The sequence below is a fragment of the Cydia strobilella genome, chromosome Z, assembly GCF_947568885.1.
Source record: "Cydia strobilella chromosome Z, ilCydStro3.1, whole genome shotgun sequence".
Taxonomy (NCBI): Eukaryota; Metazoa; Arthropoda; class Insecta; order Lepidoptera; family Tortricidae; genus Cydia; species Cydia strobilella.
Window position 1 is genome coordinate 23,171,052 of NC_086068.1, and position 13,995 is coordinate 23,185,046.

The 13,995-nt window shown below is 36.7% G+C and overlaps 2 protein-coding genes across 2 annotated transcripts in view; one reads left to right on the forward strand and one right to left on the reverse strand.

The window, feature by feature from the left end:
• Positions 1-13,995, forward strand: part of LOC134754459 (E3 ubiquitin-protein ligase MYCBP2) — a 283,481-nt gene that overhangs the window by 117,654 nt on the left and 151,832 nt on the right. The window lies entirely within an intron of this gene.
• Positions 1-13,995, reverse strand: part of LOC134754209 (uncharacterized) — a 47,092-nt gene that overhangs the window by 5,002 nt on the left and 28,095 nt on the right. Inside the window, exons 3-4 of the mRNA XM_063690370.1 lie at positions 5,471-5,643; positions 361-653 (exon numbers count right to left, since the gene is read on the reverse strand). Coding sequence (XP_063546440.1) covers positions 361-653; positions 5,471-5,643 — 466 coding nt within the window. The remainder of the gene's footprint in view (positions 1-360; positions 654-5,470; positions 5,644-13,995) is intronic.

The following is a 13,995-nucleotide window of genomic DNA, read 5'->3' on the forward strand; positions in this document are numbered from 1 at the left end:
GTCTGTCACCAGGCTGTATCCCATGAACCGTGATAGCTAGACATTTGTAATTTTCACAGATGGTGTATTTCTGTTGCCGCTATAAACAGAATAAAATAAATATTTAAATGGGGCTCCCATACAACAAACGGGTTTTTTATATCGTTTTTTTGCGTAATGGTACGGAACCCTTCGTGCGGGAGTCCGACTCGCACACTAGGCCGGTTTTTTTAACTCCGTTAACTTCGGGGTATGCTTAAAAAGTACATTTAAGGAAACTGAATGGCATAGTTAATTTTTCCTCTTCTCAACGTTTATAAAATCGAGGATGTTTTGGCGAATAGGTCAACTATATTCTGAACAATGATCCCAAAGCCTTACCTTGTATGAGAAATATTCAGGCTAGCGACAGCTGACAGGAGAGCTTTTGTTGCTATTTGATGTATTTTGCACCCGTAGAAGTGAAGGTTGTTGATAAGGGAGTTTTGGGCAAAGGCATCGCTTTCTATAAGAGCAAATGAACAATTGACTGCCAACACTGTGTTATAAGTGTTTGCTGAAAATGATCTGGTCTTCAACGCACGAACTTCAATGCCCTCCATAGTAATCCCAGCAGCAGAAGACCCGAAGGCCTCTTCAGGAAACTCTGGTATTGTCAGGTTTTTTAACTCGATCTGGAAAACAAAAATTGGTTTTCTTATATACCTCTGTTTACACGGTGTTTTAGTCCGTTGATTTCAAGGGTGCATTCTTGAGCTTAAAATAAGTAACTTTCTTAAAGAAATCGGTATTCTAATTAACTCTATTTTGGAGATAATCAATATAATTTATTTTTATCTGATAAGGCCCCTACGAGCGTGTACACTTGCCTTAGGGCCTGTTTACATATTGATTAGTGTTTCGATATTCGAAATGTCATTGATATGCCATAGTTTTCAATTGTTTGGTGTATTTAAATATAATGTCCGTGTTACAACAACGCTATTAACTACTTTTAACGACAAAAAGTTTTCTATACCATTCAGTTCCCTTATATGTACATACCCCGATGTTAACGGAGTTTAAAAAAATACCGGACAAGTGCGAGTCGGACTCGCATACCAAGGGTTCCGTACTTTTTAGTATTTTTTTGTTATAGCGGAAATACAGCATCTGTGAAAATTTCAACTGTCTTAGCTATCACGGTTCATGAGATACAGCCTGGTGACAGACAGAGGGACAGTGGAGTCTTAGTAATAGGGTCCCGTTTTTACCCTTTGGGTACGGTACCCTAAAAACAGCGTGTATAACGTTAATATCGCAACTTTCTTCAACGATGATTGCAGATTAATGGAAAAATAACAAAGACTTATTAGCACAATCGGATTAAGTCTAACCTCGAAATCCTTCCAAAGATATGAAATTTGGTATGTATGTTAATTAAAGGTCTCTTTTTCATGTCCACACTATTTGACATTTGGGGACCTCGAGGCATCGCAGCCATATTGGAAAATGTGTACCATCCTGGAGAAATTCGCGTTTTACTCTAAATATACGTTCTCTATGAAAATATGGTGCAAGGCAACATTAAAGCTTATTAAATTCTACACAAAAAAGTCCTAGATATCTTTGCGGAAAAAATACATCGTAATATAGAAAATAATAGCTGAATCCAGATTTAGCGCTTATACCCTTTCAGGGGATATTCTCTTAATAGGAAACTTGGAGGAATATGAATTCCACTTTTGTCTATACATTTGTACACGTATCAATATCAACATTTTACTCGACTGCGACTTAAACAGAAAGTAGGGTTATGGGTTTAAATACTGATAATCAGTACACCCTGTAGCTCAGGATACTGGACGGATTTTTTAAAATGAGGTAGCGGTAGATTCCTCTTGCCCTTCACAACCTGTTTACACTTGTTTTATTAAAGATAAATCAGTACAGCCGCCTTGAGAGGATGCCGAATATTAAATCATATTTTTACTTCTAGCGCCTAAACTATTGAGTGGATTTCAATGAAATAGACATCAGTAGATCCATAATTGGTACACGAGTGCTATGCAATACAAATTTACTAAAATAAATCGAGCAAAAATATTTAGGACTTAAAAATGTAACTGCAAAACCAGATTTTAGGTCTTAAATGGGGTTTAAACAATGGTGACAGTAACGAAATTTGACCCCTACAATTTCAGGGATCCCTGTTTGCGTGTCATAAAATTGGAGGGGGACCACGGGGATCAAACGCCATCTTGATAAGTATAAGTCTTTTTGGTTTTTCTTTTTTTCTCGGAATATTTGGGTTTAATGTGAATACTGTGTATGGCGAAACGAAAGCTTATTAAATTCCACACTAAAAAGGTATACACCACAATGTCCCAAAAACGGAGCCTTTTTCTAGAAATAGGGCTCAGAAGCTTACAAGTTTCCACACAATTTGTTTTTTCTTGGTTGAGTAGATAATGTTTTTGTGTTCCAAAAATTGGTAAAAAAATTATACAAGTATTTTTCTCTGACCCGTCTTAAAATAAAATTTTAGTAGGAGATAATAAGTATTACCTTATGACTTCTGAGCCATGTTTCTAGAAGAAAGCTCCGTTTTAGGGTCATGGTGTTTTATACCTTTTTTGTGTAGAACTTAATAAGCTTTTGTTTCGCCATACACAGTATTCACATTAAATCCAGATTTTCCGAGAAAAACAGAAAAACCAAAAAAGACATACTTTTCAAGATTAGCCATACACAGTATTCACATTAAACCCAGATTTTCCGAGAAAAACAGAAAAACCAAAAAAGACATACTTTTCAAGATTGCGTTTGATCCCCGTGGTCCCCGAAGCTCCAATTTTATAACACGCAAACAGGGATCCCTGAAATTGTAGGTGTCAAATTTCATTACTGTCACTATTGTTTAAACCCCATTTAAGACCTAAAATCTGTTTTTGCAGTCACATTTTTAACTCCTAAACATTTTTCTCCATTTATTTTAGTAAATTTGTATTGCATAGCACTCATGTACCAATTATGGATCTACTGATAGTACTGATGTCTATTTTATTGAAATTCACTCAATAGTTTAGGCGCTAGAAGTAAAAATATGATTTACTATTCGACGTCCTCTCAAGCCGGCTGTATTGATTTTTCTTGAATAAAACAAGTGTAAACAGGTTGTGAAGGGCAAGAGGAATCTACCGATATGTCATTTAAAAGAATCCGTCCGGTATTCTGACCTACAGGGTGTACTGATTTTCAGTATTTAAACCCATAACCCTACTTTCTGTTTAAGTCGCAGTCGGGTAAAATGTTGATATTGGGGTAGAACGTGTACAAATGTATAGACAAAAGTGGAATTCATATTCCTCCAAGTTTCATATTAAGAGAATATCCCCTGAAAGGGTATAAGCGCTAAATCTGGATTCAGCTATTATTTTCTATAACAAGATGTATTTTTTCCGCAAAGAAATCTAGGACTTTTTTATGTAGAATTTAAAAAGCTTTAATGTTGCCTTACAACCATATTTTCATAGAGAACGTATATTTAGAGTAAAACGCAAATTTCTCCAGGATGGTACACATTTTCCAAGATGGCTGCGATTCCTCGAGGTCCCCAAATGTCAAATAGTGTGGACAAGAAAAAGAAACCTTTAATTAACATACATACCAAATTTCATAAATTTGGAAGGATTTCGAGGTTAGGCTTAATCCGATTGTGCTATATTATAATAATAAAAAATAAAAAGTCAAACGAAGGGACATAGCTGTGGCTAATATAAGTAATATATGTATATGAAATTGCATACAATATTTTGTTAATATCTAAAGAGGAAAAATTGGATTACGTCTTTGTTAACATAACTTCCGTGAGACACAGACATATTAAATATATTAAAAACGGGCCACACATATTTTAAGTCGAAAAACGTTCGATATGTTTCATTCCGTACTAAGGAGTGTCGTTAGGAGCTCGCGTTGGCGGACCGGCGCGCAGATTGCGAGCCGCAGCCCTCCGCGCGTTTTTTGACTTATAATACGTAAGTGACCCGTTCTTAATATATTTAATAGTACATTATTGTCTCGGAAGTAGCTACTTCCTGGCTGAGGATTCGTTTTAAACGGACGACCATGGGAGTCCGTTTAATTGAATCCGAAGCCAGCAAGTAGCCTTCCAGCCGAGTCATATACCTAGTCGGCTTATAAGTTCTGTCACTGGCCTTTAAAATTTAAATTTGGAACTCCTAAAACAAAAACCGTTCTGCATTTGAATTTCGAATCTTTATTAAATATTTGAGTAGTATAATTTTGCAATTTTCTGTTTTCTTCAACATGGAGTGGACGCTTAAAGATAGCCGTACCGCAATAATTGCACTATATCGACTTTATACGGCATGAAGATTGGCCCTCCTCTAGCCCAGATCTTAATCCTTTAGACTATAAAATGTGGCAGTATTTAGAGGAAAAGGTGTGCTCAAAACCTCATGCAAATCTAGACTCGCTGAAAAAATCTCTTGCTACGGCAGTGGCCAATATCGACATGAAAGCGGTCCGTGAATCCATTGACGACTGGCCACGAAGACTTCAAGCCTGTGTAGATAATTATGGCGGTCATTTTGAATAAATGTTATACATTTAGATTCTCTAGTTTATAAGCTTTCAAACGCTGTACAAATTATACGGAATAAACTTAAACTTTTGATTTTATTTGATACTATGTATATGACAGAACTTATGAGCCGACTAGGTATAGTGTTTTTCTCAAAAATGCAATAAATACAAATATAATAGTATTTTACAGAAGCAACGTTCTTATGTATATATTTTCACAGAAAAAAGATTTACTTTGCCGCCTTTTTATTTTTTTAATTAAAAATAGAAGTGTATTTTTCTGCTGAAAATACGCCAACCTATTTGAGACACCTAAATAGTCGCGGTACCAACATTATAATAATAAATACTGATCATCTGTTTGGCTGTTTCATGGACCTATGCCTTCATTTGATATGGCCACTTCAACTTTTAAAAACTTTGGAACTCGACAAATAATGGAATTTGTATGCAACATTGCAGTCCCGAAATCGAGACTGCAATGTTTTTAACTTTTTAATTTTTTGACTGACCACAAACTACGCACTTCGCGACCTACTTTTTAACCGGCAACGTCGACTTTGCCGTCCATTTTTGAGAAAAAACATCTGTGTTGTGTGCAATTAAAACAGCAAAAAATAACCCCAAGATAAGCAATATTTTATTTGGTCTAATAATAAAAACCGTCGGTTAGAACTGCATATATTTACAAAACAACATGGGTGCATATTGGTAAAATTGGGACTTTATAGAGTGTATTTACTAAGAGTTTTAGTATTAGAAGTTTATATAACGTTTGACTCAATAACATTCTGAGTATCAAGCGTAGATATAGACACTACAAATACTTGTAAACATTACCTACCAACTCGCTAAACTCGCTTTGCGTGGCATACTGATTACGCTTAACAAGCATACTAACCGTCATTCCTGGCCCGTGCTCTCCGACGTTGGCCGCTGAGCGGTCGAGCTTAAAGGCTCTAGAGTTCAGTTGTAGTTGTCGAACGTTAGAAATACTCATGGTCAGTAGCCAGGAAAATGCTGCTCCTTCCAGTTTAACGTAGTCGCAATCTCTGATGGATACCGACAAAGGCCCTGCAATGAAAAATTACATATTAAAGTAAATATCACTGTCCTAATTATCTGTGACCAACGTTTCTTTAAATGGGGTATAATTTTATCGAACGAGCGAGCGAAGCGAAGTTCTTACATTTAACTTGGAACACACGGCCGGGTAGGGGCACGTCCCAGTTTTCGATGTTTTAAAGGTGAACTATCAGAGGATACTTTGATGGATAATAATTTAAGTTTTGTTCTAATTTAAATGAAATTGGGTAAACAGTGTAGATGAAGGCATTATATTTTAGGCATTAAATTATAAGCAGGCTCGATCAAGGGGTTATGGAGCTAGAAAAGCGTAGAAGGCCAAAAAGCTATTTGTGACGGGTCTTGCTATTCTGGTCATCTTATTTGCAAGAAAGTATGGTCGAGTTTGGTATCAAATGAAAGTGCTCGGCTTACACGTTTATAATATTGTTTTTTTAAATTACGATATTAAAATCATTGGCAAGATTTATAAAAACTAAATAAAATAAACAAAATATAAAAAAAAAAAAAAAAAAAAAAAATCAAAATATTTTTATTCGGTAGCTTAAAAAACACAAATTACAATATCTGCGCTGGTGCCTCTTTTTAAGTGAGAAAACACTTGTGCTAAGAGAGCACCGCTCTTCCACGCGGTTAGTTAACAGTTATCTTAGAAGTATATAAAGTATATTTAACTACATTTTTTTTTTTTTTTTTTTACATTAACAAAACAACTAAACATGATTTCAATGTAATTATACTACTATAGGGTACTTAATATAGAAAAGATGTGTGTGTGTGTGTGTGTGTGTGTGTGTGTGTGTGTGTGTGTGTGTGTGTGTTTGTTTGTTTGGGTCTGTACTAATGTTCGCTATACTTATTTTGAAATTAAGTTTTCTATGTCGTTGTAGCTTTTACTTTGTAACCATTTAGTTAACCTACTTTTACACTCGTATGTAGTGCAGGAATAAATGTCAATGTGTTTGTTTATTTGATTATATAGACTGCAAGATTGTGCCTGTTGCTGTCTTCTGGCAAATGCAGTTTTCACTGTATGGGTTTTAATTACATTAGTCTTTTTCCTACGTGTGCATGTATTGTCTTTTTTGTATGTGGTTCGCTTGTGTGTTTTTAGAATAAGATTTAGAATATACAATTTTCTTACAGATAACAGATTGCAGAGTAAATAGAGGTCGTTAGTAGGGAATCTGAACGGCTTTTGGTGCATGACTTTTAGCAATGCTCTTTGAGCTCTCTCAAGCTCAAGAAACTTAGTCTTTGTGGCACCACCCCACACAGAGATACAATATGTGATGACGGATTGAGCCAGCGATACGTAAACTTGATTTAGCACAGTTTTTGTTACTACATGCCTAAGATTTTTGAAAGTCCAGGTCAGTTTGCGGATCCTATTCATTATGTTCTCAGCATGAAGATGCCATGTGAGGCGCTGGTCAATTGTAACTCCAAGGTATTTTGTGTATTCCACTTTGCAAATAGATGGGCAGGAGCAGATGGCCAGTGAGTTGCCGCAATTATGTATCCTAATTGAAAATTCTTTCTCTGGCTGTGAACGGTTACAGTTGGCGAAGCAAATAAAGTTGGTTTTGATGGTGTTAAGGGTGAGCAAGTGTCTCTGCAGCCAGCTAGCGATTTTTGTGAGGCCAAGTTCTGCAGAGAGGCGGACCTCCTCCCAGGTGTCTCCTGAGAATACCACAGCTGTGTCATCTGCATAAGTAAATATAGTTCCCGCCTCAATAGACATGTTGCATAGTTCATTTATATAAACTAGGAACAGCGTAGGGCCTAGAACACTACCTTGTGGTACTCCGTAGGATATGGGGCGTTCATCACTAATGCAATCACCAAGTTTGACCTTCTGTGTTCGGTTCTGGAGGTAACTACTAAAGAGAGATAGAGAGGTGCCTCTTATGCCTTTCTTTTCCAAGATGTTAATAAGGATGGGAACCGACACGGTGTCAAAAGCCTTTTTCAGGTCTAGAAAAACCGATAAACATTTTTTGTTTTTATCTACGTTATTAATTATAAGCTCAGATAGTGCCGTTACAGCGTCCTCCGTTGAAATACCTTTTCTGAAGCCGTATTGTGCTTTCGATAGGATGTTAAATTTATTTAGGTAATTGGTTAGTCTATTGTTTATCAGTTTTTCCAGAACCTTCGAGAGAGCGGGTAGGACCGATATTGGCCTGTAATTAGATATGTCACTTTTGCTTCCTCCCTTGTAAATAGGGGTAATGACCGCTTGTTTAAGGGCGTCAGGAAATACTCCCTGTTCAAAGCACAGGTTTGCCATATATGATATTATAGGGACTACGGTATTACTGGCCATTTTTAAAAATTGAGTTGAGATGCCATCCCATCCAGGAGCACTACTTGATTTTAAGTTGGACAAGACTGAGAGTACTTCGCTGGAATCTGTTTCTAATAAAGCAAAAGAGTTTACGACAGTGTTATTTGAAGTCAAATCATCGAGTGCTACATGACTTATTGGATTACTAGTAGCCGGTGGAATAAGTTCAGCGAGAGATTTACCGATGTCAGAAAAATACTGGTTGACAGCGTTTATTGACTCCGTAGGCGATTCTCTGATGTCTAGTAGCTCTTTATTCTCAGTTCTAACAGGTTTGCGGTTAGTTATATTATTTATCGCTTTCCAGAGCATCTTAGGGTTGTTACTAGCTTTATCTAATTGTTCCTTTTCGTATTTTCTTTTTAGGTTTTTGGTTAGGGTATTGCAGTAATTGCGGTATCTTTTATAAGTAATTTTTAGTACGATATTGTCTGGATTCCTTTGAACATTTTTCTGCATATAGTTCCTATTCCTGATGCATCTTAGAATTCCTGGGGTAATCCATGGTTTAATGATGCGATTACTCCTTGGAATTAAAGTGACAATAGTGTTTTCCAAGAGGCATCGCCTAATTTTTTGTATAAACATTTCCGTTAGTGTATTAGGATCATTTAAACCGAATAATTCTGCTAGGTTGTCTTTTAGGAGAGTACTGTGCGCATTCTCGAAATTTACTTTAATTTTCTTTTTATTATAGCATTTAGGGATATCAGTGCTACCGATTTTAAGAAGTATCATCGCGTGGTCAGTTATCGTTGTGTCTAGAACTAGAGTTTTAGCGTTCGAGTGATTATTGTCGAGCTTCAACATAAAATGGTCAAGGCAAGCACCTTCCCTTGTGGGTAGTATATGTCCAGGTAACAAGCCGTGCATTGCCAACATATTAAGGTAGTTTAATCTGTTAGCCTGTTCAAAAGATTGCTCATTGGTTTTTTCTCCTATATTGATATTAATATCTCCGGTTATGATAATATTTTTAGTTGACTTGATAGTGTCAAGATGAGAACTTAGAGAGGATATGAAACAGTCTGCTTTACTATTTGATGGGGATCTATATATGCCTAATATTATAGTGTCGTGAGTAGAAATTTCTAAACATGAGGCATGTGTTAGTACAATTTCTCTTATCTTATATTTACGGCTATTACTAACGTACGCAACAACCCCATCATTTTGATTTAGGTGGTTAGAAGATGAAAAATGTGTGTAGTTTTCTATTGCTGAGACGAGTTTGTGAGGGTGCAATCGGCACTCACTTAGAATAATAATGTCGACGTCAAATTTAAAATTATTTAAAACTACTAGTAGGGAGTCCATGTTGCAATAAACACTTCTTATGTTTTGGGAAACTATAGTGAAATCTGATGGATGGAAAGTTGTATATAATGAGATGTTTTCAGTGTTGCATTTCATGGATTGCGCAATGTTTAAATCGTCTATTAGATTTATAGTTGTAAGTGTGTCATCCATAATTAGAATCTATATATATGTCAGATAGAGTAGCATACGGGTTTGTATATTTACTTAATTGTGTATAGTTATTTCCTACCGTATTTGCGCCATAAATTGGTGATCTGCATAGATCCATAAGGCCATCATTATAGTTGATTTTGGATTTGTTTCTAAGTAGATATGTTTTTCGTTTTACATGTAACGGGTGTGTTTTTAGTAAGGTTTGAGTTTGATTGTAAGTGTGAGAGTGTAAGTGATACATAAGGTTATTTATTATGTTATACTGTGACAAATGTGTAGTCGTGTGTTTTATTGTTGTAAATAATGTAGTATAGACTAATTTTCTTAAATCTAGGTTGAATAGGGAGATCATAATCCAGTAATACATAGCCAAAAATTGTGCGTTAGAATTACAATAACAGAAAATAAACATGGCTAGTCACGTTTGCTGAAAAAGTCTTTGTATCTGCGCCTCACTTGTTATTAATATTATTGGTGAGGTCTTATTTTTCCTAACAAATACCTTCCCTAGTGCAGTCCAACAGAATTCATAGTCCTTTGAGCGGGATAAGTCACGAGCCAGAAAACGCAGGCGAGCCGCTTTGGCAGTTAAGTGTTCCGTGACGTAGATCGGGGTTTCCAGTGAAGTGTGTCCGAGTTGCTTGGTACTTAGTTTGTTCTGTCTGTTCGTTTGATTGTATTCTTTGCATTTCCGCAATATGTCGGTCTTGTGTATGGCTGACACCATTTCTACTATAATGGGCATATTTTGTTTATCGTTTTGCCGGCTACGGACCCTGTATATGTCCGAAATGTCCGAAGGCGATGTATTATGTCCAATAGATGCGGACAATTTGGTGACCATGGCTACCAGGTCCTCTCGGGTCTCTTTGTCCTGTTTAGGGACGTTTTTAATCTCTATATTTTTCTTACGGCTGTCCCGTGTCATGTCCTCAATTTTGTCCTCCAAAAGGTTGATGTAGTCTCTGTCCTGCTGCCGGTCCTTTTCCAACTTCTGCACCTGCTTTTTCAGTTCCTCGTTTTGTGCCGTCAGGTACTCGATAGAATTTTCTATTTTAGAGTTAGATTCTTTTATTTGTTGTAGGGTCGGGTTTATGAGTTTGACCTCATTTTGTAGGCTCTTGAACATTTGCTTCATCTCCTCCTTAAAGCTATCCAGTTCGGTCCCTGGACTGTCCCTTGGCCTCTTGTTTCTACGCTTTGTGCCGTAGTTCGGCGGAGTTTTTAATTCATCGCCACTTTCACTGTCTGTCATTTTGTCTGCGTACTAGGGCACTATAAAAGTACAAGAGGTTAAGCTTGCGAAGAACTTTAAAATATGAGTCCAAATCGAGACGTAGCGCTGGTTGTTTTTGTGTAATATCAGTGCAAAGTACCAGGGTAACAGGAGTAGATCGGAGCTCACAGCATAGTCCGGCGTAGCAGATACGGCGTAGCAAGTGCTTCGTAGCAGCCGTAGCACATCTATGCCGTAGGGTTGTATCGTAGCACTCGACGCAGCAACGGGCGACGCTGCGACAACGTACCAGGGTAGCAGAAGCACACGCGGAGCAGAAGTGTGGCTCAACGCGCGGCGTGATCACTTGCTGTTATTTATGCACTCCTATTTTACTCGCCGATTTATTAGGGTTAAAAATTGTATTTAATTAAAGAAAATAATTGTCGCGGACTAAATAAGCACGTCAACGCCTTGCGGCGGTCCGGGGGGAAGGTATTTGATATAGGTAGGTATTTGACATTTGACAAGAAAGATTACGCGTTACCACACTTACAGTTTATTTTAATCTCTATGGGGACTTAAATCTATCAGTTAAGGGCACCACAGAACTTGCTATAAATCGCACGCAGTTTTCGATCCTTTGCATTTGCAGGTAGGTGCATTCAATTGATCTAACTTTTTGGCGAACCGCGAGAGTTCAGTTCGGGGCGAAATACTAGTATAAGTGGACGATAGAAAAAATCGCGATAGACACGATGAAGCACAATAGAAAAGTTATTCTATTTCTACAATCATAATTTGTAGGTACCCGTATTTAACTTTATCTGTTTATTTATTGCTCTTGTACCTATATAAAGTGTGGAAAGAATGAATGGGCCCTGGAGGCAAAGGGCCCCAAAACCTTAAGTTAGCTCGTTTTGCTTAAAGGGAACATTTTATTATTTTTGAAAAAAAAAACATAACTGCATTCAAAGATTTTTCATATATTTTTTTGAAATTTTTGCTTGTCTAAAAATATTTTTGAGCACTGAATATTCGATTTTATGGATATTTTGTACGACAGATGTGTAAGGCCTAATGTTTCTTGGAGATATGTTATCATTAACATTAGCTGTATCGAATAGTACAATAAAATAGCGTTTTTTTTGTCGGTCCCGGGTGAAACAAGCGAATTTCAAAAAATCTTTGAATGCAGTTTTTTTTTTAATTAAAGAATGTTTCCTTTAAGCTAAATGAGCTAACTTAAGGTTTTAAGGCACTTTCCCTCCAGGGCCCATTCACTCTTTCCACACTGTATAGTTGTTAAAAAAACCTAATATAGATTGATGTCTAGATGAATGTCACATGATAGGTTAATTGCACGAGAAATGTCAATGCACTGTTTCTAATAGTTTCTATTTTCTTTGACACATTCTCACTTTTGTATTCGGTTCCGTTCGCCCTATGAGTCATTATCCTGTAAAACACGAATGCCGAGTCGGGGAAACGTATATTTTTAGACAGCAATCCGCGGACGGACGCGGCTGCTGGCTACCTAGCCGCTCAAACATGTCCCCGATTTGGAATTAAAGTCAATTCAGATCACGGCTGCACATCACACACAAACACACAACCAGACACGTGAAATTTGCGTTTTTGCGTTGAACATTTACCAAGTGATATATGTACCTTCTTGCAATACTTGTATGTTTGTGCTAGATGCTGAATAACTATTTTTGATACTTATACTTATGCCGTTGATATAAGACAAGGGTTCCAATTAACTATAAGAACTATAATATAACCCTAACAAAGTTCACTTTACTTGCACCTTGCACAGTCCTTTAAACAAGAATAGTTTAATTAGTCAATCATTATTCATGATAATATTGTAAATATTGATGCCCGGAATAGATTTTTTCTAAAGAAACGCGACGCGCCAGGACTGCTTCGCGTCAACTATCGCCATTTCTTTAGATTTTCTGTTTGAGGTCAACTTTTGTTGTAGGTATAGACTAATGTTTCATGCTTCAAAAACAAAATGATCAATGAAAGCTTAGTAATCCAAATGTTGTCGAATTCTTTTATTGTCAACAAAATCTTCAACAAGCAAAATCTTTCATTGTGTGTGAAATAGTGGAATAGTGGTGAATTTATAAAGCTCCGACTTAAAAGAGGGGGTTCTATATTCCATTTTATTGCAGATTTTGCTCAGTACTACAATAATTTTATTTCAACAAATAAGAATGTTTTAGATATTTTAGATAGTCGCCTGTATAACGACGCCACTTATAGTATTTACTTTTATCACCTTTAAGCACTAGCTCTATCTGTATATTAACATTATAATAAGAGCCAACAACGGCGGCAAAGGTAAGAAACATTAGCTGCTTTCATGTCTACATAAAATATATAAATACTGTATAGGTACATAAATATAATTAACGCAAAAGACGCATTTTACCAACAGCCTTTAATGTCTCGTATAACATCAGTGAGAACATTAAAAGCTGTTCTGATGATCTAACTTTAAGAAAAGCCTTAAGGGGCCCACTGACTATCAGTCCGCCGGATGATATCGGCCTGTCAGTTGTTCGGAACTGTCAAATTTTTGTTCTAACTGACAGGTCGATATCCTCCGGCGGACTGATAGTCAGTGGGCCCCTTTAGCAAGAGTTACATTTTAATACTTAGGTATTAATTACTAAAATATGTCTGACATCGATTCTCTCGAAAACAGTGACCATCAGGTAACTGGAAAAGGAAACGCCTATATTGTTTCCGCGGGAGTTATGGATTGTGAAAAAAGCGATAACTCCCCAGGGAGTTTTCTTTTTTAATTATGTCACAAATTCACACGAACCAAGTAGGTTGTAAGTAATAGTTATTTGTTATACAAGGGTGCAAAGTTGTATTTTACCCGCGAGTGTGGATTTGAAACACGAGCAAGCGAAAGGATTCTATAGTTGAACCACGAGCGAAGCGAGTGGTTCTAAAATAGAATCCTGAGCGTACGAGTGTTTCAACACACGAGAAGTAAAATACATTTGCACCCGTGTGTAACACAAAACTTTTCCCCTCACTATAGCGAGGAAAGTGCAACATCCACATGCGTTAGATCATCTTCATCACTGGAATCACTAATTTTTTTACGATATTATAACAGAAAACACTAGAAATTCAGATTTTTACGTGAGTCGGTGAGAAGAACAGTAAAAATTTTGTTGACAATGTTGACATTTCTGTTCTGGCGTATGAAATGTCAACGATGCGTTTTGAAATTGCATCGACTCAACTTGTGCGTTCAGAATTATATTTA